We start from the raw sequence: 26,941 nt of genomic DNA on the forward strand, positions 1-26,941 counted from the left end.
GCAACCAGTTGTCCTGTCCCTGCAGCTGAAAAACACCCCCATAGCATGATGGTGCCACCACCATGTTTCACTGTTGGGATTGTATTGGGCAGGTGATGAGCAGTGCCTGGTTTTCTCCACACATCCCGGTTAGAATTATTATCAAAAAGTTCTATCTTTGTCTCATCAGACCAGAGAATCTTATTTCTCATAGTCTGGGAGTCCTTCATGTGTTTTGGAGCAAACTCTATGCAGGCTTTCATATGTCTTGCACTGAGGAGAGGCTTCCGTTGGGCCACTCTGCCATAAAGGCCCAACTGGTGGAGGGCTGCAGTGCTAGTTGACTTTGTGGAACTTTCTCCCATCTCCCTACTGCATCACTGGAGCTCAGCCGCAGTGATCTTGGGGTTCTTCTTTACTTCTCTCACTAAGGTACTTCTCCCACGATTGCTCAGTTTGGCTGGGTGGCCAGGTCTAGGAAGACTTCTGGTGGTCCCAAACTTCTTCCATTTAAGGATTATGGAGGCCACTGTGCTCTTAGGAACCTTGAGTAATGCAGAAATTCTTTTGTAACCTTGGCCAGATCTGTGCCTTGCCACAATTCTGTCTCTGAGCTACTTGGGCAGTTCCTTTTTAGCTCATGATTCTCATTTGGTCTGACATGCACTGTGAGCTGTGAGGTCTTATATAGACAGGTGTGTGCCTTTCCAAATCAAGTCCTCTATCAGTTTAATTAAACACAGCTGGACTCCAATGAAGGAGTAGAACCATCTTAAGGAGGATCCAAGGAAATGGACTGCATGTGACTTAAATATGAGTGTCTGAGTTAAGTATATGACCATGCGATATTTCAGTTTTTCTTTTTTTAATAAATTGAAAAAAAAAACAAATGTAGAAAATTTCTGCAAGTCAAGATGTGGAGCAGAGTGTACTTTAATGAGAAAAAAAAATGAACTTTTTAGAATTTACCGAATGGCTGCAATGAAACAGAGTGAAACATTTAAAGGGGTCTGAATACTTTCCGTACCCACTGTACCCTTACATAAAGAGCGCAGAGCAGCTGGACTCTACTGATTTTGTAGCCTCGCCTCTGGTGGCCAAGACCTAGCAGCAGTTATTACTGTGTTGACCATGGAAGACAGAGATGGGAGTAACCCAATATAATATATGAAGCTGCCTTCAAAATCTATGCATGCCCTGCTTTTGCCGCCAAAGATTGCCTTTCCTGTTTTTAAAGCTGATTTTGTGCTGTTGCATTATGATTTAATTTTTATCTGAGGTTTTTTTTTTTTTTTTGCTAAATTTCAAAGACCCTCATGATTTCTCCTTGGAAGACGCCTTAGATCCTAAAAATGACCCGAATAAAGGAGGTAAGTTATGGGCTGGTACAAGAACATAATGACCAAATGGTCTGTTACCTTTCAATTACATCATGTCTATTAATCCTGATGATCGACTAGAGGGGATTGTCCAAGATGACTGGCAGCAATATGTAATATGTACAGTACTTGCCGTAAAACTCCACAGAACTCCAGTGCCATGCCTCCATGCACCTGGGGTCTTCTGTTTACTTTGCCTCTAGTGGTGAAGTCCAGTATAGCTCACCTGACCTCTGCAGCCAGTTACTGGCCTCATCGGTATACACCACTGAAACCAGTGATTGGCTGCTGTGGTCATGTGAGCTAATTGGACATGATGTCTGCAGGCAAGATAAACACCGGACCAGCTGGGGACTTTTGGGGCACAGGGTGAGTAAAGGGATATTTAATTATTTTAGAAGTATTGTTGCCTGTCCGCTTCTTATTAAATATCTATAACAATGTTCTTAAGGAGTTTCTCCCTTTCGATGACTATTCTTGTAGGTAGATCAGTTTTCTCTTGGGGTTAACCCTACACGTTACCAGTTGTCTTATCAAGTGAAACCAGCTCCCAGGTGAAATGAAATGACGCTTATGTGATGATATTTTATAATAGTCTTCCCTATAATAACATAAAGAATAGGAGTTATCCATGTTTGATAACAATAACATTTTAAACAAAACAACACCAAATTGGGGCTCTTTGGGCTCCCCTGAGAAAATCATTTCAGGTGTCCAGCTATTGGTACTGTTGAAAAGTATGGTTGCGAAATCTGCAGTTTATGGATTTTTAAAGGTGCGTTTAGCATTAGAAGTCAGTTTCCTTCTTGTTTGTCTTCAAAAATACTTTTTTTCCCCATAAGTAACGTATATATCACTTGTCCAAAGAATAGGTGAATAGTATGGTGGCTGAAGGTCTATGCCCTGGGACATCCACCATTTACAAAAAAAAATAGTCCAATCCATTGTGTGACTCCTGCTGTTTTCTCAGTCTACGGGACTGACTGGACAGCCACATGGCCTCTACCACTCACAATGAGCGTTCCTGTGTGAATGGAGTGGTAGCTGTCCTGTCAGCACCGCAGACTGTGAAAAGAGCAGGCACCACACTTTGGTTTGGGGTACAAGCTATGCTTTGATCACTCTTATTGCATTTTTTTTCTTTATAATGCAGGTTACAATTTCAGGTGTTTTTTTTTTTCATAGCACAAATGTAGTGATACCAAATGTTTATTTTTGGCATTTTTTTTATGGACTTAGGATATGATTTGGTTTAAAAATGTTAGATTTGTTCCTGATAATTTTTCATAAAAAACCCTGATTGCCTTAATTTTTACTACATACTGCAAAACTGTTACACAAGCGATCAAAGTGCATATTAAAAATTGTATAAAAAAATAAGAAGAAAATTAAGCATATTTGGTATAGCCATGTCCGCAAAAATTCGATCTATCAAAATATATAATGATTTAACCATTATGGTAAAAACCATATAAATAATCCAAAAATTCTTTCCTAATTAGAATGAATGAGTCATCTGGAATATATCTGTATTTGAAGGCATCTATAAGACGTGATGAGGTCCATTAGCCCGTATACAAGTCTTTCTGCGCTCATTTACTGGCCTGTTTACACAGGATGATGATAACTGATGGGAACACTACGATCAGTGCTCCGAGAATTCTGTCCCCATACAGCATCATGTTATCGGCAGCATATCCCTTGTATACATCAGCGATGTGCTACCAAAAATGATGATTTTTATGTTGGAGTAAATGATCCAATCATCTGATGAATGGGATGAGTGTTTTGCCATTTCCACAGGTGATCATCAGCAATCAAAGTGTTTATTCGTCGATTTTTTTAATTTTTTATTATTATTATTATTATTTTTTTTAATTATTTTTAGTTTTTTTGGACCATGTAAGCACACCTTTACTAATAAGGTATTGGAGTGCCCCACTCCCAATTATACACATTTAGATACATTCTCTACTCTCTGTATAATATTCAGCTGACCCCTCTTTGTTAGTAGAGCGCTGATGGGGGCTCACATTGCAAATTATCTTCTTGCTGTGCCTGAAATCTTTGTGCCTTTTAGCTGGGCACCCTTTTTACAGGATACAATTTATGAAATCACATCCCACAATTTCAAGTGAAAAAGCGGAGGTTGCTTTATTACATCAAGTCAATATGACATTTCAAATAATAAAGATTATTTCTGAAAAACTGATCACTTAGATTTTAAACCTCACATTTGCTGTAGTGAAGCAGTTTCTGCTTTTTCACTTGAAACAAGGATCTTTGAAGGGCTAAGTAGTGCCCACACGGAGGGAACGTTATGATTCTGTTCATGCTGCCTGAGCCCTGGGCAACATAAGTCAGACATTGGCTGCCCGATTACAGCCAGGTATATTTACTCTGACACTTTGCAGCATTTCAGAGTAAGCATACTTTAAAAAGTCGTGGTTGACTAGTCAGATGAGGTCCCTGGTCAGCTTCTCCCAACCCGACTCAAGTTGTGTGTACATAGTTAAAGACCAGTCAGTCACGGAGAGAAAAGTATATAATGCTGCAGATAGCTGGCCACCAGTGTATAATTCATACTGCCCCAGCTTCATGTGAAAGTGCTGTTTTAGCTGCCTTGCTCATGCACTTAAAGAAGCTGATTTGAACTGCAGCAGTACCAAGAATCCATATTCCAATGTGAGTGTCTCTCCTCCCCATGCACCGATAGTAAGAGTGTGTTGTAAATTAGTCTGTGAGCTCGGGGGAGGAGGTGACAGAAGCTCACATAGCAATATGGATTCTTGGTCGAGCTGCAGTTAAAATGAGCTACTTTAAGTGCATGAGCAAGGCAGCTACAACACCATTTTCACATGGAGTTTGGGAGAAGAATCTGCAAAATTTGCTAATAGAGTATATTACAATGATTCAGAAGTTTGCAAAGGCTGATCAAAATTTAAATAAAAGTTTAGTTATCTTTAAAGACATTTATTAGATAGTGGTTTATAATAAGTCACTAAGTTGAAAACCAGCCATTTATAGACGCAAAGACCGTGTAAGAAGTTAATACAGAAGTACACATAATTGTGTATATTCTGCTGCATCTAATGTGTTCTATATGAAGGTGAGGATTTTGGAACTCGTGCTTTGTGTTGTGCTTATTCCTGAGAAGCATTTTCAATTGACATTTCCATGACCATAGGCTCTACTATCGGAGATAAAGATAAACCTAAGGGAGGTGGAAACAAAGGTGAGACATCCTTCATTTGACTCCAGTCTCTTCTAGTTCTGTAATCTCCATTTTATCAGGTCTCCTGTACTAACTTTGCAGGCTCTCTTGCTTAACAATCTCTGAGCTTGGCTGGATTGTCTGAGCACGGCAGGTGATTTATGGCTGTTTGCTTTTCTACATTAATGCATGTGTCATAGGACAGCAGGGCAGATCCTGGTAAGAAGGATGTTGGTTATAATCATTTGGCCTACGGAAAAAAATTACCAATTTCAGTCTATTATTTCTGCAGAAGCAGGGACATTGAAAAAAACATTAGGAACGTAAAACCCAAACTTTCTAAACTTTGTTTCTTCATCTGTTAACCTAAATCTCATGTCTATGTAAATTTATTTAAAGTTGTTGTGCATGTACTGTATATTCTTTTGGCCATGGGCACCCAGCCAGTAGCATTCTCTAGTAATACTTTAATTACCATGCACCATACTCATTAGGGCAAATTGCATCAATTCTGGTAGTCAGTGATTTGTAACTGTTCACACTCCATGACAATATATCCATCATGTAGCTGGTCGGAGTGTATTATGCGGGCTCAGAAGCTGAGCCCTCACCATACAGGACAGGAGCCAGCTGTGTTATACAGCCGCCACCAGCCTCTCCTGGTCCTCATAGGAGACAGTGTTTTTTTGTTTTTTTTTCACTGTATACTGCAATACTGAAATGTTGTAATATATAGTACAACTGATCAATGACTGCAAGTTTAAATTCCTTTGAAGAACTAAAAAAATAGAAATTACTTTTAAAAGTATATTTTAAAAAAACTGAATTGCCTTTTCTTTTTTCCATTCAAAAATAAAGAGATGAAAAATAAGTATATTTGGTCTCATGTCTGCTCAATCAAAATCTAAAATTATTTAACCCCTGTGGTAAACGCCATAAAGAAGAAAAAAATCTAAATGCCCGAACTGTAGTTTTTTTTGTTGTCAAAGCTGTTTTTAAAGATGCAAAACACAAAAAGATTAGATACCATGTAGTATATGTTTCACCAATTAAAACTATAGATTAGCACTCAGAAAATAAGCCATCACACATCTTCATTGCTGGAGAAATCAAAATGTTTTGTGTCGCTATTTTGAGTCTCATGATTTTTTTTAAGACATTAAAAATAGTAAAAAAAAATCTTTAAGTCCTGATATCTTTATAATCGTACTGACCTATAGAATTTTGTTACCAGGTCATTTTACAACACAATGAATGTTGTAAAAATAAAAATAAAAACCAACAATAGTAAAATTGCATGTTTTATTTTTGGTTTTTACCATTTAACGCCGCCTTCTTTTTTTTTTTTTTTTTTTTTCTTCCCCTGCTTTTCAATATATTATTTGGAAAAGTGAATGGTGTCATGCAGAACTACAGCTTTGGTCAAAAATACAAATCCTCATACAGCTATATAGATGGAAATATAAAAAAGTAATTTTTAGTACAGACCAAAAGTTTGGACACACCTTCTCATTTAAAGATTTTTCTGTATTTTCATGACTATGAAAATTGTACATTCACACTGAAGGCATCAAAACTATGAATTAACACATGTGGAATTATATACTTAACAAAAAAGTGTGAAACAACTGAAAATATGTCTTATATTCTAGGTTCTTCAAAGTAGCCACCGTTTGCTTTGATGACTGCTTTGCACACTCTTGGTATTCTCTTGATGAGCTTCAAGTGGTAGTCACCGGAAATGGTCTTCCAACAATCCTTGAAGGAGTTCCCAGAGATGCTTAGCACTTGTTGGCCCTTTTGCCTTCACTCTGCGGTCCAGCTCACCCCAAACCATCTCGATTGGGTTCAGGTCTGGGGACTGTGGAGGCCAGGTCATCTGGCGTAGCACCCCATCACTCTCCTTCTTGGTCAAATAGCCCTTACACAGCCTGGAGGTGTGTTTGGGGTCATTGTCCTGGTGAAAAATAAATGATGGTCCTACTAAACGCAAACCGGATGGAATAGCATGCCGCTGCAAGATGCTGTGGTAGCCATGCTGGTTCAGTATGCCTTCAATTTTGAATAAATCCCCAACAGTGTCACCAGCAAAGCACCCCCCACACCATCACACCTCCTCCTCCATGCTTCACGGTGGGAACCAGGCATGTAGAGTCCATCCGTTCACCTTTTCTGCATCGCACAAAGACACGGTGGTTGGAACCAAAGATCTCAAATTTGGACTCCTCAGACCAGAGCACAGATTTCCACTGGTCTAATGTCCATTCCTTGTGTGTTCTTTAGCCCAAACAAGTCTCTTCTGCTTGTTGCCTGTCCTTAGAAGTGGTTTCCTAGCAGCTATTTTACCATGAAGGCCTGCTGCACAAAGTCTCCTCTTAACAGTTGTAGAGATGTGTCTGCTGCTAGAACTCTGTGTGGCGTTGACCTGGTCTCTAATCTGAGCTGCTGTTAACCTGCGATTTCTGAGGCTGGTGACTCGGATAAACTTCTCCTCAGAAGCAAAGGTGACTCTTGGTCTTCCTTTCCTGGGGCGGTCCTCATGTGAGCCAGTTTCTTTGTAGCGCTTGATGGTTTTTGCAACTGCACTTGGGGACACTTTCAAAGTTTGCCCAATTTTTCGCACTGACTGACCTTCATTTCTTAAAGTAATGATGGCCACTCGTTTTTCTTTACTTAGCTGCTTTTTTCTTGCCATAATACAAATTCTAACAGTCTATTCAGTAGGACTATCAGCTGTGTAACCACCTGACTTCTGCACAAGACAACTGATGGTCCCAATCCCATTTATAAGGCAAGAAATCCCACTTATTAAACCTGACAGGGCTCACCTGTGAAGTGAAAACCATTTTCGGTGACTACCTCTTGAAGCTCATCAAGAGAATCCCAAGAGTGTGCAAAGCAGTCATCAAAGCAAAAGGTGGCTACTTTGAAGAACCTAGAATATAAGACATATTTTCAGTTGTTCCACATGTGTTAATTCATAGTTTTGATGCCTTCAGTGTGAATGTACAATTTTCATAGTCATGAAAATACAGAAAAATCTTTAAATGAGAAGGTATGTCCAAACTTTTGGTCTGTACTGTATCTTGGAATAAGGGAGTAAAAAAATGAAAATGCAAAAAACAAAAAAAAAAATGGCGCATTGTTATAGGGTTAAAGTTATTAAGTGGAGTGGTTTATAACACTTGACATAACAGTAGCCATATACAGTTGGGGAAAGCAACTAATACAGGGGTCTTCTGCCTGAGCGGGGGTTTACTGGAGTCGTTTCCTTTTTTCCTGGTGACTGATACAGGTGGTAATGTAATGTTGGCTTGTGGCTTTTCCTATTAATACTTCTTCCTCTTTTTCTTGCTATAAAAAGCTATATTCAATGTGTGATCAGAAGGCTTTTGTGGCTACAAATGGACTAACTCACGAGAGTGTTCCTGGAAATCATAATATTGGCCGGATTTTGTACACTGAAGCCGAAAACACTAAGGTCCTTGACCAATAACACAATTTATTTCATATTGCAGATTTTTCGGACTCTGATTTAGACGATATAATGAATGGAGGCTACAAGCCAGACAAAGGAAGAGGTAGAGACAAAGGAGACGGGAGACACCAAGCAGATGATCGAGACCAAGGACAAGGTAGAGTCTGCCATTGTGTAGTTACAAATAATATCACTTGTCCCTACAGGCTTGTTGCCTACAAAATGCACCACCGACCACCACCCCTCCAGCCAAGTGCCCATGGGACATAAACATTTTACTGTAACTTACTAAAGTACTAATACATGTGTTACACATGATGACGGAAAGCCCGGCCATAACCAATAAAATCTATTCTGATTGATACAGTAAGTTATTAGCATGCTGTTTCTTTCTGCAATAAGCAGCCGTTTAGTATCATTTCCACCTATGTAAATGTATTTGAGAGACTGTTTTTTATAACCTGCACTTTTAAAGGCTGTGGAATCAAGATGTATTGTTCCTTTAAATAAGTAATTTCAACTATATTGTCATGTATATTTAATAAAGTCTGTATCCTACAAAGCTTACAATGCAGTGTGCCATTTCTCTGATGTTTCTCCTCGAAATGTGTGAATACGTCTTCGGACATTGTGCAGTCAGTGTTGATTGTGTGAAACTTAAAGAGGTTGTCCACTACTTTTACATTGATGGCCTATCCTTAGGATAGTTCATGAATATCTGATTGGCCGGCGTCACCTGGCACCACTGTCGATCAACTGTTATCAGATTCGGCGGCCTCTGGCCGGAAGTACTTACCTGTGGGCTTGTTACTGCACATCCGCCTCCTATTGATTTAGGTAATGGTGGTAACCCCTTTCAGACATGTGCCGTACATGTACGGCACATGGCGTGTCTCTCCCTTTGGTGTGGGCTCTGGCGATGAGCCCGCACCTTTCCGAGAACATGACAGCTGATCTGATCGGCTGTCATGTGCCCCTAACATGTTAAATGCCGCTGTCAATCTCTGAAAGCGGCATTTAACATGGCCGCGCCGGAAGGACGTCAAAAGTCCCGCCCATCGGCACCCATGTCACATTGACGCGCCCCCTGGGACATATTCCTTTTTGAGGGGAATACCCGGCACCGGATCAGATGGGGGGTTGTAGTCTCCGAGCGGCTGTGACCCGGCCCGTGCCCAGGGCGTCAAGCTCAGTGTTATGTGGCAGTCCTACAGATGTTATTTAGAGTTCTTTTGTGTCGACTACGCCACCCGTTGTGATGCGGTCACTGTGGCCGCCGCTGCAGCAGGGTCCGCTGAGGCTGATGGTGCAGGTGCAGCTTGTGATGATATAACCCCCAACGGGTGGGGTATAGCCTCAGGGGGGACAGGTGCAGAGGATGGGGGTTGTGGTGGTGCAGTGCAGACGGCAGTGAAGACAGAGTCGGGTTGTGCAGTTAAGGGTGTTTACTTACTGCAGATGTTGTACTGGTCACTCCAGCTTCGAGTGACCACCCGAGCCGTGCTGCGTCCACCAGGTCCTGGATCCAGCCAACCCCCAAACAAGTCCGGAGCGTGGCCCTGAGCTCTCCTTATGTCCCGTTCTCTGGCCGTCCCCACCAGTGATCCACCTAGGTCCAGCTCCCTCGGGCCTTCTGTTGGGACACCCTTGGCCCTGGGTTCCCTGACCCTTCATGTGGTGTGCCTTCGGGGTGGATGTGGTGGGTGACCGTGGCAAACGCTGCCCACGGTCTCCGGTCTCTGGCTGGGGAATGTTTTTACCCCCACCAGCTTGGGTTCCGGTACCCTGATGCCGACTCTTCACCCGGGGTTTTAATTTGGGATCTTAGAGTCCTTTTCTTCTGTGCCTCTGGGTCTCTCTCTCTCCTCTCTCACTCTGGGTCTTTCCTTCTCCTCTGCTCGCTGACTTGTTCTCTGCATCTGACCCTGTTCTTAGTTGGTGCCCACCTTATATACACCCTCTATGTGTGAGCTCAGGTGACCAGCACCCAATGAGCTCCTAACTTTACCCAGGCTGCTCCCCCTATCTGCCCCTACACTACTTGGGATGTACCACCCCCCTCCCACTCCAGCCAGGAACAGACTCGGTCGTACCTGCACATTTCTAAGTGGGAGTACCGTCGGTCTGCTCCTCGGAAATGGGATGTGTGTAGTGCATGCAGCCTACCGAGCTCAGATCCACACTCCATCCTTACCCGGGAGTGGAATATCACACCTCTGGGTTGAGGTGCAATACCCCTGTAGCAGCCGAATCCTCAGGGTGCTACATTCCCCCCTGGTAAATCACAGCACGCCCTCGGGCTGTAAGACATAAAACATCACCAAAACATACAAATTTTTCATATGAACATATAAAACATATAAAACCTTATATATATATAAAACTTTTCATATAACATTCTCGTCGTCTCTTGTTTCTGGTTCCTCCTCCGGACACTGTGCAACGTGTGTCCGGGAAAAGTGCGACAGTCTCTTAGAAAAACTGGTTTTCTATAAAACCGGTAGGGGGCGCTTTAGGACGCGCAACTATATACAGGGGAAGTTGGCCGCTCTCAGTCCTCGGCCAAGTAAGGAGGGAAAGGGAATGGCTGCTCACAGTCCTCAGCCTGTGGGATTAAGGGGTTAAACGGGTGAACAGTTCACTCAGCTGGTCCCAACGGGGACTATATATATGTAGCAACAGTTTCTTTGGTACCCGGTTGGGTAACTATTTACATCTACTGCTCTGCCGCACTCAACGGCGTCTTCCTCCTGCTCTTTGCTTGTAGCTGGTGGTAACTTCAGACCCGTCCGGGTCCTCTTGCTCCTCCTCCTCGCACCGCAACTCCTCCTCCGTCAGGCGGTGTACGTGGAGGGCGTAAGGTCCTTTGGCACACTTGTGCCGGGTGAAGGTGACCTCGTCTCCGATGTAGAGGTCACGACCTCTGTGACCCTCCGGCAGATGGGACTCAACGTCTCTGCGCGTTACAAAAACGTCGCCGGGGGTGTTGTGGTCTCTGATGGAGCCCCACCCATGCTGCTGGTTGAACTTGATCACTGTCCCGATGGTGCGGGGACAATGCGCTGCACGGGGGTCCCTCCTGGCTCGGCTCTTCTGCTCGGCGCTCCGTACTTGGGCCTGTTGCTCCCGGACCCGCCTCTCTCTCCGCTCCCTCGCAAACTCTTCAAGCTGCTGTCGGCAACACTCAGCACGCTCTGCTGCAGCTGCCCTGGTTTCCTGAGTGAACCCCATCAAGTCTTCTCCGGTGGGGTCCCACTCAAATTGGGCTTCTTCCAGAGGAGGCGAGATCCTTATCACGGGCTTCGGAACCGGAATCAGGGGTGCACACATGGCCCCAACTCTCCTCTGGTGCTCCAGTTCATAATACTTCTGGGGCCAGATGAAAGGCTGCCCGTCCGGCCACGTGTGCTGGGCAAACAAGTCCTCTCCCAGACGCGGCACCCTTGGTTTTACGGGTGCGGGCGCGGTGGTGGTGGCGCCCGGGTTGCCCAGGCCTTGCGGCCAGGCCTGGGGCACCTGGAAGGTGAAGGGCACCGTTAGGACGGCGGCACCCTGGGCTACCTGGCCTTGCGGCCAGGCCGGAGGCTCCGCGGAGGTAGGGGGCGCTGTTGGTATTGCGGCGCCCGGGGGTACTAGGCCTTGCGACCAGGCTGGTGGTACTTCCTGCTTGGTCACGCTCGGGGTCGAGACGTGTGACGTCACAGGGGTCGCGGCGGCGGCTTCCGGTTGGGGCCTAGTCTGCGTCGGTGACATGGCGTTTTCGGGCACAGCAGGGGGACTTTCGGGCTCTGCGACGGGGAGCTGGGGCAGGTGGGCGGTGTCCCGGCTTGGGGTGTAGACGTCCCCTTTACCTGCCTCCATGCGTTCGGCTCCCTTCTCGGCGCCGTCTCCGGCCTTTGGTCCTCCCGCGCCATCCTCAGAGGCGGTCTGTCTCCTCATCTTGGCTGGCGTGCTCCGGGTCTTGGTTTCAGCTTGCTGGGCCATCTCCCGGCTCCATTCCGCCAATATCTCGCGCTGTACCCGGGCCATCCTCCGTGCGAGGCCCTCCAGGGCAGTCTGTGCACACTCCCGGTCTCGGGGGAGCTGTGCAAGGACCTCCACTAGGCCTAGTGGGGTCGTGGTGTCTAGCAGGCTCCTGACCAACGGGTCGGTGCTGCTCTGCTCTTCTTCCAGCAGGCTCCTGGCCAGCGGGCCGGTGCTGCTCTGCTCTCTGGACATCTCCGGGTGAGCTTCTCTGCTACTCCTCTCCAGGCTTCCTGCCTCCGGGTGCGCTCACTCCAGACTGCTCCAGGCGGCACCCATCTTCGTTCTTTTCTCTCGTCTCCTCCCACTTCGAGGGCGGTCCCGGGGCAACTCGGTGACTGTCAGCTCCAGGGGTAGTTCTTTCACGCTGACAGACACCTCCAACATCACAGTCTCTGTTGGTGGGGGCGGTTTCCACTTTTGGCGCCATTTTCTGTCCCGGCCCACGATGGGAGGCGGCCTCTTGCCCTCCTTTGGCACGCCCATAATGGCGTCCGCTGCTCTTCCAAGGCGGGAAATCTTCGGATTTGGCGGGAAGCGTCGCCCAGTGGCGGGAAACTCTGCAGATGGCGGGAACAAGCTGGAAATGGCGGACAATCGGCGGGAAACGACCTGTGATGGGGTCCGATGGCGTGGACCCTCCGGAACCGGCGGGAGACTTCTTTCTGAGGTAAACTTGCTCTTTTCTTCAGGCACGCAGTACCCGGGTGTTGCGGGCACGTAATCCTGCCGACTACGCCAAAGTTGACGCGCCCCCTGGGACATATTCCTTTTTGAGGGGAATACCCGGCACCGGATCAGATGGGGGGTTGTAGTCTCCGAGCGGCTGTGACCCGGCCCGTGCCCAGGGCGTCAAGCTCAGTGTTATGTGGCAGTCCTACAGATGTTATTTAGAGTTCTTTTGTGTCGACTACGCCACCCGTTGTGATGCGGTCACTGTGGCCGCCGCTGCAGCAGGGTCCGCTGAGGCTGATGGTGCAGGTGCAGCTTGTGATGATATAACCCCCAACGGGTGGGGTATAGCCTCAGGGGGGACAGGTGCAGAGGATGGGGGTTGTGGTGGTGCAGTGCAGACGGCAGTGAAGACAGAGTCGGGTTGTGCAGTTAAGGGTGTTTACTTACTGCAGATGTTGTACTGGTCACTCCAGCTTCGAGTGACCACCCGAGCCGTGCTGCGTCCACCAGGTCCTGGATCCAGCCAACCCCCAAACAAGTCCGGAGCGTGGCCCTGAGCTCTCCTTCTGTCCCGTTCTCTGGCCGTCCCCACCAGTGATCCACCTAGGTCCAGCTCCCTCGGGCCTTCTGTTGGGACACCCTTGGCCCTGGGTTCCCTGACCCTTCATGTGGTGTGCCTTCGGGGTGGATGTGGTGGGTGACCGTGGCAAACGCTGCCCACGGTCTCCGGTCTCTGGCTGGGGAATGTTTTTACCCCCACCAGCTTGGGTTCCGGTACCCTGATGCCGACTCTTCACCCGGGGTTTTAATTTGGGATCTTAGAGTCCTTTTCTTCTGTGCCTCTGGGTCTCTCTCTCTCCTCTCTCACTCTGGGTCTTTCCTTCTCCTCTGCTCGCTGACTTGTTCTCTGCATCTGACCCTGTTCTTAGTTGGTGCCCACCTTATATACACCCTCTATGTGTGAGCTCAGGTGACCAGCACCCAATGAGCTCCTAACTTTACCCAGGCTGCTCCCCCTATCTGCCCCTACACTACTTGGGATGTACCACCCCCCTCCCACTCCAGCCAGGAACAGACTCGGTCGTACCTGCACATTTCTAAGTGGGAGTACCGTCGGTCTGCTCCTCGGAAATGGGATGTGTGTAGTGCATGCAGCCTACCGAGCTCAGATCCACACTCCATCCTTACCCGGGAGTGGAATATCACACCTCTGGGTTGAGGTGCAATACCCCTGTAGCAGCCGAATCCTCAGGGTGCTACAACATGACCTTGGTTATGTGGTTCGCCGATGGGTTGGCATGACAACCCGGGTTCTGCAGGAGACCCCTGCGGTTGTCATTGCCAGGAGGCTATGAGCGCCGCCCATCGGTCGTCGCTCATAGCCAGTGGGCAATTCTGTTACAGGGGATCCAACAATCGCAGCTTCTAGTCTAGTTTAAACCACCCACCTTTCGCCCATTCAAAATAAAACCATAAAAAAAAAAAAAATGAAATATACACATATTTGGTATCACCACATTCAGAATCGACCAGTCTACCAATATATAAAAATAATTAATCCGATCAGTAAACGGAGTAATAAGAAAACAAATCAAAACGCGAGAATTAGTTTTTTCTTGGTCATTGCAATAACAGGAGATCAAAACATCGTATTTACCCCAAAATGGTATCAACAAAAACGTCAGCTCGGCGCACAAAAAATAAGCCCTCACCCGGCTCCAGATCCCGAAAAATGGAGACGCTATGGGTCTCCGAAAATGGCGATTTTTTTATTTATTTATTTTTTTTTTTAAATAAACTTTGGATTTTTTTTTTCACCACTTAAATAAAAATTAACCTATACATGTTTGCTGAAAACCTGTGGAATTGCACTTTTTTTTGCAATTTCACCGCACTTGTGTTTTTGAACGACACCATTGGTTTTACCATATCGTGTACTGAAAAATGGCCATGTTGACCGAAAAATAAAGACCCCGACTGATCAGACATTGATGACTTATCGTAAGGATAGACCATCAATGTAAAAGTAGTGGGCAACCTCATTAAAATCAGTGCCAAGAAAGGTATCCAGGTGCCCTCGGCAGATTAGCTATGTGGTGCATCCCAAAAATGTTACAAATGTTCAACTCTCGCTGTCAATAACTGCACCTGCACCACATATCAGCAGCATTGCAGGCTAAAATGCATGTAATGGCTGAATAATATGCATGCAAGCCCTCGTGTAAGTTTACAATTACACCTGTATAGCGGGTCCAGACGCTAGCCAACTGCAGGACGTTTTATGTATCTGTGTGTCCTTGCACGTTGTGTTCGGGTGCGGGACTGGTGTAGCACCCAATGTTACAGTGGGCAAAATAGGGAATGAGGAGTAGTGAGCGATGTTGCCCCTGCTTACCTTGTCCATTTTAATAAAATTATCCCTCCTCCACACCTGGTACTAGGTATTGCCCTAGGCAGTAACCTGTTTCAGCCCTGCTTACAAAAGCTATCTGCCGAATTTGGATACATCTGTATACTTGGCCAAGTGTACATACGTTTTCAGTAGAGCTTTAAGACACTTGTATCAGTGGTTTTATCTTTTGTATGAGATTAAGCATGAACTATCAATGTAGAACAGAGCTGTGATCTTTTGGCTGCAGTTTGGCTACAGCGTCTGCGGCAATGTAAAGTAGTCAGAAACACAACTTGGCTCATCGTTGGTTCACACTACTGCTCTTCTTCCACCTGTAGCTTTGCTTTCTCAGATTGGCTGCTCTGCTTATCACCGGTCTACTCACCAGGTAGATTTCTAATCATGGGTAGAATTTTTTATAATTGACCAATTACAGGGCCACCAGTGAGAACATTATTTTTATACAGTAATAGGTTTATTCATCTAAGTATAAGATGGGCAAAGTAAGGGGAAGACCAGAGAGTCACTTGCACAAAATTTGCATAAATCAGCAGTACAAGCAAGTATAAGAAACATTGCAATATATCTTAGACGATATATCTGCTTTTATTCCCTCCACTTATGAGACACTTCTTCCCCTCTGCATCTCCCGTACTTATCATCCACACAAAAAACAACTAAAATCTGTTGGTAATAAAAAACTGGCAGCTGGCTCACTGAGATTATAAATTACAGCCGTGAATTGAAGTTCATAGAGAAGGGAGGCGCCCAGTGAGATCCAGATCCTTCTGCAGTTTTCTAGTAAGTGTTTTCCCTTATGCGAGAGACAGATTCACAGCTACAATGCTCAGTATTGCGGAATAAGATTCTCCGTACTGCTGCTCCTTCTGAGCATGTGCTACATAGACAGCAGCACCGGAATCCCTCATGTCTGTGTGTGCTGTGTATGGGAGACATCATATCTGCTAGTCTCTGCCCACTAGTTCAGGTCCAGCTGAAATTTAGGGAGAGAGCCTGCAGAGGGGGAAAACTGGTGAAAATGCAGGATACAAGTCGTAGACAGCAAGAGATAGTGATTTTCTTATTTTTAACTCAATGGGCTTTTTTTTTTTTTTTTTTTTTACTAAAATTGTATGTACAGTATATCATCAACTACTGTGTAAATATTATCTCCTGCTGTGGACTCATCTATTATAGAGTCCATTTAGCCAATGATACCTAAACAGGACAACCCCTCCTTGAATAAAGTCTAATTTTCTCCTCGGCAGTCAGCTAATATTGTGCTCCAGGGGATATGTAGAACTGTATGGCATCCACTTATGTGAGCAGGCAGCCATGTAATACTTGATCATATTGAATCCTCCGGCATGGGAGCGCTCTTTCCAGTTGCTTTGTGTTCTGACTAATAGAGGAGGTATAAAGCAGGGGATCCCCTCTATTAGGTCTGTACACCATGATGAGCCATTAGAATTGCCTCTTTGGGGAAATTCTTTTTAAACAGGGTTCATGTAAAATCTGTTTGTATCATCAGAAATATTGTTTAATTAGACAATTCCTACTGATTCCAAGACTTGAAGCAAAACCGAAAGAATGACGGGGATAACTCATCATGGCAGGATGCTAGTTCACGCACCAGGATGGGTTATCCCCGTCATGACTTTGAACTGTCACTGCATGTAAACACGCAGTTTCGTGTGAGGGGCAGAGGTGCAGGGACCCATGCCAGCAGTCCCCGCACCCAGATCGCTGCGATCAGTCAGTCAACCTGACTGACCGATCTCAGCATGATCACGCAGGAGATGCTGTAATATCAGCGTTTCCTGCCCGATCAGTGCCAGAGGTCAGCGCTGCCAGTGGCTGAGCTCCTTCAGTAAACATCCAGGAGCGGTGTCAGCGCCGCCCCTCGCTGTTAACCTCCTAAATGCTGCGAGTGAGTGCGATCACAGCGTTCAGGAGGCAGACAGAGGGACGGGAGCTCCCTCTGCCATCAGAACGGCACCCAAGCGATCATTCCCATGGTGACCAGGTCGTCATGACGACCCCCGGATCACCAAGCTATGGAAATCTGCTGAGACCATGCTCACAGCATGGTCTCAAGAGGTTTCACTATAGGTATAATGCGCTGCAATCTAGTGCATTGCAATACATTATCCTTGTGATCAAAGGGAAAAAAGTGAAAGTCCCTTAGAGGGACTAAGTAAAAAAAAAAAATGGTAAAAAAAAATTTGTTTAAAATATGTGAAAAAGAAATTACATGATGATAAAAATATTACACTAATAAATACACATTTTTAAGTAAAAAAAAAAAATTAAATAAAGTACACACATTTGGTATCGCCACGTCCGGAACGACTCTACCTATAAAAGTGTTACACTAGTTAACCCCTTCAGTGAACGCCGTTAAAAAAAAAAAAAAAACGAGGCAAACAATGCTTTATCATCATACCGCTGGAAAAAAGTGGAATAAAACGCAATAAAAAAAAAAAGAATATAAATAAAATTGGTACCGCTGAAAATGTCATCTTGTCCCGCAAAAACACAAGTCACCATACAGCTCCATCAGCGGAAAATTAAAAAAGTTATAGCTCTCAGAATACAGCGATGCAAAAAAAAAAACTTTTTTCTATAAAAGTTTTTATTGTGTAAAAGCGCCAAAACATAAAAAAAAAACGCTATAAATGTGGTACCGCTGTAATCGTACTGACCTGAAGAATAAAGCTACCTTATCAATTTTACCACACGCAGAACGGCATAAAAAAACAATTCCTGAATTGCCGGTTTTTGTTCATTCTCCCTCCCCAAAAATTGGAATAGAAAGCGATCAAAAAATGTCATGTGCCCGAAAATGGTACTAATAAAAACGTCAACTCGTCCCGCAAAAAACAAGCCCTTACATGAGTGTCGCGGAGGAAGATTCCCTATAATGAGGCAGATGGAGGCACTGTGGACGCTGTCTGACCTGTGATCCGGTGGTGTCCGTCTTTATGCGTGCATAAAAGTGTGGTCGGCCGAAGTTTTGTGAATCTCTGAAAAGAAGGACAACACTGAACAGAGGCCAGACGGAGCCCAGAGTAAAGGCCCCGTCACACTAAGCGACACTACAGCGATCCCGACGACGATACGACCTGTCACGGATCGTTGCTGCGTCGCTATGTTGTCCCTGGTGAGATGTCAAACAGTCAGATCTTCCCAACGAGGCAGCAGCGATGCAGCGACCCTTAACGATCTGTATAACGATGCATGCCTATGTGTTTCTGTGTCTGAGTCGTCAACAAGGTCGTTGGTAAGGTGTCAAACACACTGAAGCATGCTACCCAACAGGGCCTCAACGATCAAAGAAATGTCCAGACCATTCCGACACGACCAGCGATCTCACAGCAGGGGCCTGGTCGCTGCTAAGTGTCAAACGTAGCGAGATCGCTACTGAGGTCGCTGTTGCGTCACAAAACTTGTGACTCAGCAGCGATCTCGCTAGCGATCTCGCTTAGTGTGACGGGGACTTAACTCTGCTGCCTCACTATAGTGAATGGATCCCCCGGGGGGGTGTCACCTGAATCAATTCATTCTGAGATTTAGATGGAAACCCCAAAGCAATTGCTCAGCGTAGAGCGCTGCATAAATGTGATCCCAAATGTTATGTAAAATGTTCCCAATAAAAGCTTCAAATCAGTCCACAAAAAAAACACACTCAGGTCCATCATCTGTCAATGGAAATATAGGGGGCTTCTGACGCGCCCCTGGGCCTGCTTGGTGTAGCGTTGCGCACGCGGGGACTACCCGGAGCCGGGCCTGTTGGGGGTAGTAGTCTCGTGGCGGTGACCCGGTCCGTGCCCAGGGAGTCAAACTGTGTGGCTGAGTATTAGCAGTAGATGTTGGACGACTACGCCACCCGTTGAATGCAGCTATGGAGCTGCCGCTGCAGGACAGACCGCTGAGGCCGGTGGTACGATTGTGCAGCGTAGATGGTATAACCCCCAACGGGAGGGGTATGGCCTCAGGGCAGCCGACGTGGATGATGGGGGTAGCAGGAACCACTCAGAGACGATGCGGTGTAGTTCAGGGTCTTTACTGGTGATAAAGATAGACCCTCCCGGAGTACTGGCTAGCGATCGGGGCCTGGTCAGTCTTTGAGCAGATGGGATTTCCCCTGGCCAGGCGGAGTTGTAGGCCTCCCCAACTAATTGTACTCTTCTGGCTACCTTGCTAGAGGCGGGTAAAAGTAGCCCACGTCCCTGAGTGTACCGTGTGGTGCTCACCCGTATGGCCGGTGACTCGGGGCCTTCTAGTGGCTTCCGCTCCACGACGGCGGTGCTGGTCCCACGCGTGTGACCGTGCCTTCGGGTTTCTTGGCCAGAGGACCTGAAATCCCCTGCCGGTCGGTTTCTGCTGCTGGGTAAGGATTAGTCCCCACAGCCTCGGACTCCGGGTCCGGTGGTAACTCTTCAATCAGGGCGAGCTCTACAGCTGCCAGCCCCTGATTCCTTTTAGCACGACTTCCCCAGAGCTCCTGATCTCTCTTTCCTATAGCTGCTTCTTCTCTTCTCAACTCACTAACCCTGCCTCAGCCCCAGTTTTATATAGGGGAAGTTCTTCCCCTCCCAGGACTGGGCAGGAGGTGTGGCATGCATAGGATTCCTGACCAAGAGACCTCCCACCTGCTCTCAGACGTAATATCTCTATTACTGTGGCAACCAGACCCCTGGGGTGTCACACTTCCACGTTACTAGTAGCACAAAGACTACAAAAGCAAAATGGCTCCTTGCCCCCAAAAGAAATTCAGCAAATTCTGCGCTCTGAAATTCTCTTGCCCCCCCCCCCCCCCTTCTGTGCTCCAGTGTGTGCCTAAACCACATTTAGCATCCACATGTTTGGCAGGGGTATAATTTCCAAAATGGGGTCATTTGAGGGAGGGATTCTGCTCTTCTAGCACTTAGGGTCTCTGTTTATGGAGTCCGCAAACTATTCTAGGAAAATCTGCGCTCCCGGAGGCAAATAGCGCTCCGTCCCTCCCGAGTCTCGCTGTGTGGCTAAGCAGTACTGTACAACCACATATAAGGTGTTGCCACATTTAGCAGAAATTGTGGGACAAATTTTGGTGCCAGTTTTATCCATTATCCTCATTTGAAAATGTAAAATCTGGGGCTAAAACAAAATTTTTGCAGTGAAAATGTAATTATTTTTTCTTCACTGCCTAATGGTATAAAATTCTGTGACACACCTGTGGTGTCAATATGATCACTGCACTCTTAGATGAGTTCATTGAGAGGTGTAGTTTGTAAAATGGGGTCACTTATGGTGAATTCTGCTGTTATAGCACCTCAGGGGATCTCCTAGTGGGTCATGGCACCCGCAAACCACAACAGTAAAATCTGCAGCATAATATAGTGCTCCTTCCCTTCTGACCTTTGCACTATGCCTCAAAAGTAGTTCCCAATTACATGTAGGGTATTCATGTACTCAGAAGAAATTGCACAACAAAATGAGAGGTCAATTTTCTCCTGTTACCCTTGTGAAAATAAAACATTTGGGGCTAAAATAATTTTTTTGTGGAAAAAATCGTTTTTTTTTTTTATTTTCATGGCTCTATGTTATAAACTTCTGTGAAACACCTGGGGGTTCAAAGTGCTCACCCACACATCTAGATAAGTTCATTGAGGGGTCTAGTTGTGAAAATGGTGTCACTTGTGCGGGGTTTCCACTGTTTAGGCACATCAGGGGCTCTCCAAACGCAACATGGCGTCCGCTAATTATTCAAGCAAATTTTGAATTCAAAAAGTCAAATGGCGCTTTGTCTCGTCCGAGCCCTGTCATGTCCCCAAAAAGTGGTTTTCCGCCACATATTGGGTATCTGCATGCTCTGGAGAAATTGCACAATACAATTTTGGGTCCATTTTATCTGTTACCCTTGTGAAAATAAAAAAAAAATTGGGTCTAAATTTTATTTTTTGTGAAAAAAAGTTAAATGTTAATTTTTTTTCCTTCCACGTTGCTTCAGTTCTTGTGAAACACCTGAAGGGTTAATAAACTTATTGAATGTGGTTTTGAGCTCCTTGAGGGGTGCAGTTTTTAGAATGGTGTCACTTATGGGTATTTTCTGTCATATAAACCCCTCAAAGTCACTTCAAATGTGATGTGGTCACTAAAAAAAACGGTTTTGTAAATTTTGTTGGAAAAATTAGAAATTGCTGGTCAACTTTTAACCCTTATAGCTTCCTAACAAAAAAAAAGTTGTTTCCAAAATTGTGCTGATGTAAAGTAGACATGTGGGAAATATTATTTATTAACTATTTTGTGTGACATCTCTCTCTGATTTAAGGGCATAACAATTCTAAGTTTGAAAATTGCAACATTTTCAAAATTTTCACCAAATTTCTGTTTATTTCACAAATAAACGCAAGTCATGTCGAATAAATTTTACCACTATCTCAGAATAAGTGGGATCCTTTGAAGCGTTCCAGAGGTATTACCTCATAAAGTGACAATGGTCAGAAATAAAAAATAAGGCCTGGTAGGTTAATGAACCTACAAAGTGTCTCGTTCCTTAAGGGGTTAAACAGACAAAACCTAAGATAGACACAAAATTACCATATACCGTGCTGTAAGTAAAAGGCAATAGTGCATATATATATACCATGGCGTACTTGGAAAGCACTCTTTTTGATCAAAAAAAGTGTAAAAGCCATCCCACCAGCGCCAAGGTGTACCCAGTCAGGATGGTCCTAACCTCTAGTATTAAAACCTTACCATGTGTCAAAAATTACCTCAATGCGAATAAGGGTCGAGTAGAACTGGGGACCAACTATGGACACCCACCAATGGGAAGCTATATCAACATAATGCTCAGCTCAAAGAAAGGGAGGCCGCACCCTTGTGTGCAATAACCTAAAGGAAAACCAAAAAAAAAGTGCAGCCTCCCTTTCTTTGGGCATTACGCTTATTTAGCTTCCCATTACTGGGTGTCCACAGTTGGGCCCCAGTCCTGCTCGGCCTGTATTCACATTCAGGTCATTTTTGACAAATGGTAAGGTCTTACCAGAGGCTAGGACCATCCCTAATTTGGTGCACCTTGCCACTGGTGGGATGGCTTTTACGCTTTTTTTTTTTTATCATAAACTGTGTCTACGAAGTACCCTCTGTTGTTTATGTGCACTATTGCTTTGTACTTATAGCAGGGTATATGTTCATTTTGTTCTATCTTAGATTCCAAGACTTGCTGTAGTAACACTCTACAACATGTTTATGGGTATACAGTACACGTCTATAGAAAGGCTAAGTGTCAACTGAAAATTCCCTCTTAGGCTACTGGGAGTTGTAATCTTTCTTATTTTACACCAGCATATCCTTTGTTTCTATAGCCCTCATAGCTAGGTAGAAATATTGGTTGTCACCTTTCCCAAAAATAAGAAATGACACGTCAGTATTAAGCTATGGTTGCTTTTTGGGGGAAATGCTACTTAGATTAAACTTTACATTATAATCTTCACTTTTCCTCTTTATAGGAAATTTAGCCGAAACTGGAACCATTGCAGGGATTGCAAGCGCTCTGGTGATGGCATTAGTCGGGGCTGTATCCAGCTATATCTCCTATCAACAGAAGAAATTTTGCTTCAGTATTCAGCGTATGTGTTTTTTCATCTATCATGGGGAGTAAGGGGGGCGGTATAAGTGGTCTAGTATATATGTAGAAATGAAGGAGTCACCTAGAAAAATACATTCATTTTCAAACTTCTATATAGGCAAGACAGGGCTTGACTCATGGGCTGAACTATAGCCAGAGCAGCTGGTATGGAGGTACATTATGAAAAAAATAAGAAAGGTACAATCTTGTGGGTTTCAGCGATATATAATAGATCTTCAGAGCTTATATAGGCTTCACACACTGGCTGGCAGGACCAGTGGACTCATTATCAGGGTCACATGACCTATCACCACAGGACCTTCTGCACTTCTATGTTGCTGGCTGCTTATGATTGGTTAGTGTTATAGAGGAGGCAGAAGTACACGCCCCCAGTGAAAAATATCTAACACCCACTTGGACTTAAAGGGGTTTTCCCACTAACAAATTATGATTCCAAGATGTATTAATTAAAATGTGCTTTGTTCATGGAATATAATCCCTTTAACAAATATTTTAACTCATCACGTGCCAAATATTTGATTGCTAATATATCCTTAAAGGTGAGGTGAAATAAATAATAAAAAAAATGTACCGTATTTTTCGGACCATAAGATGCACTTGTGAGATGCGGCTGGAGCCGGGGCCTATGCCGGGCTGTGAGTGGTGTCCGGCGGGAAAATGGCCGCCTGAGCCGGCGCATGTGCTGACTGGGAGCTCCGGCGGCCATTTTCCTGTAGATCACGACCTCAGGAGGATGGCCGCGGCCACCGGAAGCCACACACGCTGCTCTGCCGCATCGCCGGACGCCGCTCACAGCCCGGCACAGGACCTGGCTCCTCTGCTTCACTGCCGGACGCCGCTCACAGGTCCGCAGGCCCCAGGCAGGTCTGCAGGCCCTAGCAAGTCCGCAGGCAGGTGCGCAGGCCCCAGGCCGATGCGCAGGTCCCGCGCAGGTGCGCAGGCCCCAGCAGGTCCACAGGCCCCAGCCGGTCCACAGGCCCCAGCCGGTCCACAGGCCCCAGCCAGACACCGGCATCTCACCTCTTCTGCTGCTGCCGGGTTCATAAGGGACCTGTGATCCTGCTCCACCATCACCGCAACTCACAGCTGCTGGAGCACCTGCTTCATGTATCCAGGGTCCGCAACATTCCTCCACTTCCACCGGGCCGGTTTCCTGAAGGACCCTGCCTCCTGCTCCACCACACCCCAGGTAAGATACCTAATCAGACTATAAGACGGACACCATCTTATAAAAAAAATATTTTTTTCCCCTATTTTCCACCCCAAAATTTGGGGTGCGTCTTATGGTCCGGTGTGTCTTATAGTCCGAAAAATACGGTATATATTTTATTCTCCTCAGCAGCCACTATCGCATTGTGTCCAATCGCATGAAAAATTTGGTGACAGGTCCTCTTTAAAAAATAATCTGCTGCCATCAGTGGATCTCCTTTTTGACAGCCTAACTGTTGTGATTAGCTTGTTAGTGAGCTAATTGCTAATCGTGTTTGGCAGAACAAACGTTCAGAGGAACGTTCTTTCCCATGTAATCATCACCAGAGTAAAATTGCATCAACCTGTAGAGAACAGAAGCGGGATCAGACCAGTGGTAATGCTGCATTACTGAATCCTGGATTACACGTTTAGAGCGCTGAGTGACGAGGCTGGAGCGGGTGTATAAATGACAAGGAATATTAATATCTAACCTTATAAAACTAACCTACGAGCTTTCATTTCAGATTTTTTTTTCTAGGACTTTTCCAATAATTAGTAAAGGGTGCCGACAGAATGCTAATGACCTGGTTGCCAGATCCAGACGAATGCCATTATTGGATTGGCACATGGCATATGAGTCATTTAGTCCATACGCTAGAACAGAAGCTGTTTATACAGTAACACTTCTCGGGACACGTGGTGCCGGCTTCCCTTCACTATGTGTAAATTATCATTTCTGTATTCAACATACGGCCTAAGACCTGATGACACAGCTGCCAAGGTGTTTGGTGTCTAGCAAAAAAACACACCAGTAGTTGTAACGAGGAGGAGGCAGATGCAAGAAACTAGACAGTGGAGTCATCTCTTCTTCTGGCCAAAGGCTCTTTTAGTTGAAAGCCAAATTCAGACGAGTGCTGAACTTTGCAGACCAGTCATGTCCAAAAATTGCGGAGGTGCCCGGCTTATTGTGCTCTTCCGCATAGTGGATGAGTGCCAGAGCTGCCTACTATTTACGTGCACTAGTCTGGTCTGTAAATCGGTCAGGACCAGCCCATGATGACTGTTTGTTTTTTGTCACCTAGACTTAGATTATACAAATAATATAATCTACCATTTATTCAGTTAAAGGCCTGAATCCCAAGAGATGGTTCTTTCTGTGTAGTCCTTGGTTCTGGCAGAAATGTTGTGCGAAATGCTTCCAACTGTCTTGTTTTCTACTTGCGACCGTCACATGACTGCTCTGACAATCACTAAAGTCACAGTCAAGCACAACTATGGCCAACTCGCTGTTCCTACCTAAACCCATACGTCATTTTTAACCACGTCCTTTCCATAGGACTAAAATCTCTTGGTGAATGCTGGGCTCAATCATTGTATAAAATGTTTATTAATACATCGTCGAAGGGCTTAGAAAGTCAAACATTAGTGAATTCGCTGCTGATTTAATTATATCCTCTCATTTACTTCCTCGCTAGAGACTTGGTTTTGTAATGTTATCTCAATTCAGTCATCTGCTGTAATCCTTTAAAGTTTGCACCGCTCCTCGCAGCCCCCGTATCAGTGAAGCCTTTCATACCGGTGTCTCCACCGCAGCTCAGCATCATTGTATCCCTGCTACAGAAAACATCAAATGAGCCGTGCAGAAAAAACGCTTCTTTTCTTTTTTTTTTGCCTCCAGGACAAAGAAAATGATATGTGAAGCAGGCAAGGCCTGCTGTATTAATGTGGCTCAGAATAGGAGATAATGGCTCTTGTAGATAACTGTATAGAGTGGTGTAGACACGTCTGAAGGGATACAACCGTTGCTGGGCATCTCTATTTAGTTACCCACATGATGGTCTTTTCTACCCGTAATGGCTATTAACAGTGGGTCTGTTTTCCGCAGACAGCTGCTGGATCAGACCCTGAATAATTGTCCTCTACTTATTCCACAGAAGGACTAAATGCTGAGTATGTGAAAGGAGAAAACATGGAGGCTGTGATGGTAGAAGAACCTCAAGGTGAGATGCCAGTGACAATATTGAGCTGCCACTAGATGGATCGGCATGTAGCTCTCATAGTAGCATAGCTGTAACCAGCCCCACTTTCCTTCTCACTGCAAGACCACCATGATGGAGCTATGGTCACACAAGTCCCCTGCCTCTCCTGTCAATGTCTATTCGACTGATGGAGAAAAAGGAGTCTAGCCATATATGCACCAGCCCCACAGATACTAAATGAAGTGGCAAAGTGCATGGTCAAATGCTACTCCATTCAATCACCTTTTTACTGTGGCTCTGCACTGACAAGGAACAGACCTTAGACTAGCAGTTTGTGGGGGGGGGGGGGTCTTGATGGTCAGATATTTATTGCTTATGTGGGGCCATTATGTTCCTCTTAAAAGGCAGAATACCATTGAAGCAAAGGCTATCAGTCTTTGCATGAATATTGTAGCAATAAAATAAAGAAAACACCAGCTCATCCAGACTCCGGCATCTTAAAGCACCGAACTCGAGGGACTTCTCGTAGTACAATTCCAGAAAAGAAAGGGAGGATTTCAGCTAAATTAATTTTGCAAAAAAAAAAACGTTTATTCCATAAAAATAGATTCCATAGTCAAGAAGCAACGCGTTTCGAATTCCCCAAACCTGCGTTCTTTATCAGAGCTACATGCAGGGCTGTGGAGTCGGAGTTGTAAAGTCGGTATAAAATGTACCAACTCCGACTCCTAAAATATATAATAAATTGGGTACAGTAGTTCAATGCAGTTTGTTGGGAATATTTTTTTCATAAGAATTTGGGAAAGTTATGAAATGTCCTATATATGTCTGTCCTATTCTTGATCTAAAGGTCTAGACTTTTAGCTGAGATGAATCTGTGCTACAGTAAATTTATCACTTAAACATGAGCCATGTATGAGGGAGTCGGAGTCGTGGAGTTGGAGTCTGTGTCATGGAAATTGAGGAGTCGGAGGTTTTGCTTACCGATTCCA

At 45.2% G+C, this 26,941-nt stretch overlaps 1 protein-coding gene across 5 annotated transcripts in view; it reads left to right on the top strand.

Moving 5' to 3' along the window:
• Positions 1–26,941, top strand: part of CD99L2 (CD99 molecule like 2) — a 111,614-nt gene that overhangs the window by 75,000 nt on the left and 9,673 nt on the right. For 2 of the 5 annotated variants that reach the window (XM_073641204.1, XM_073641202.1), the window contains 5 exons: positions 1,290–1,349; positions 4,546–4,593; positions 8,091–8,207; positions 22,640–22,759; positions 25,905–25,970. In XM_073641204.1, coding sequence (XP_073497305.1) covers positions 1,290–1,349; positions 4,546–4,593; positions 8,091–8,207; positions 22,640–22,759; positions 25,905–25,970 — 411 coding nt within the window. The remainder of the gene's footprint in view (positions 1–1,289; positions 1,350–4,545; positions 4,594–8,090; positions 8,208–22,639; positions 22,760–25,904; positions 25,971–26,941) is intronic. The other 3 variants (XM_073641205.1, XM_073641203.1, XM_073641206.1) reach the window with 2 other exon arrangements.

Source organism: Phyllobates terribilis, unplaced genomic scaffold (assembly GCF_046119375.1).
Source record: "Phyllobates terribilis strain yellow unplaced genomic scaffold, ASM4611937v1 Scaffold_7__3_contigs__length_470593459, whole genome shotgun sequence".
Taxonomy (NCBI): Eukaryota; Metazoa; Chordata; class Amphibia; order Anura; family Dendrobatidae; genus Phyllobates; species Phyllobates terribilis.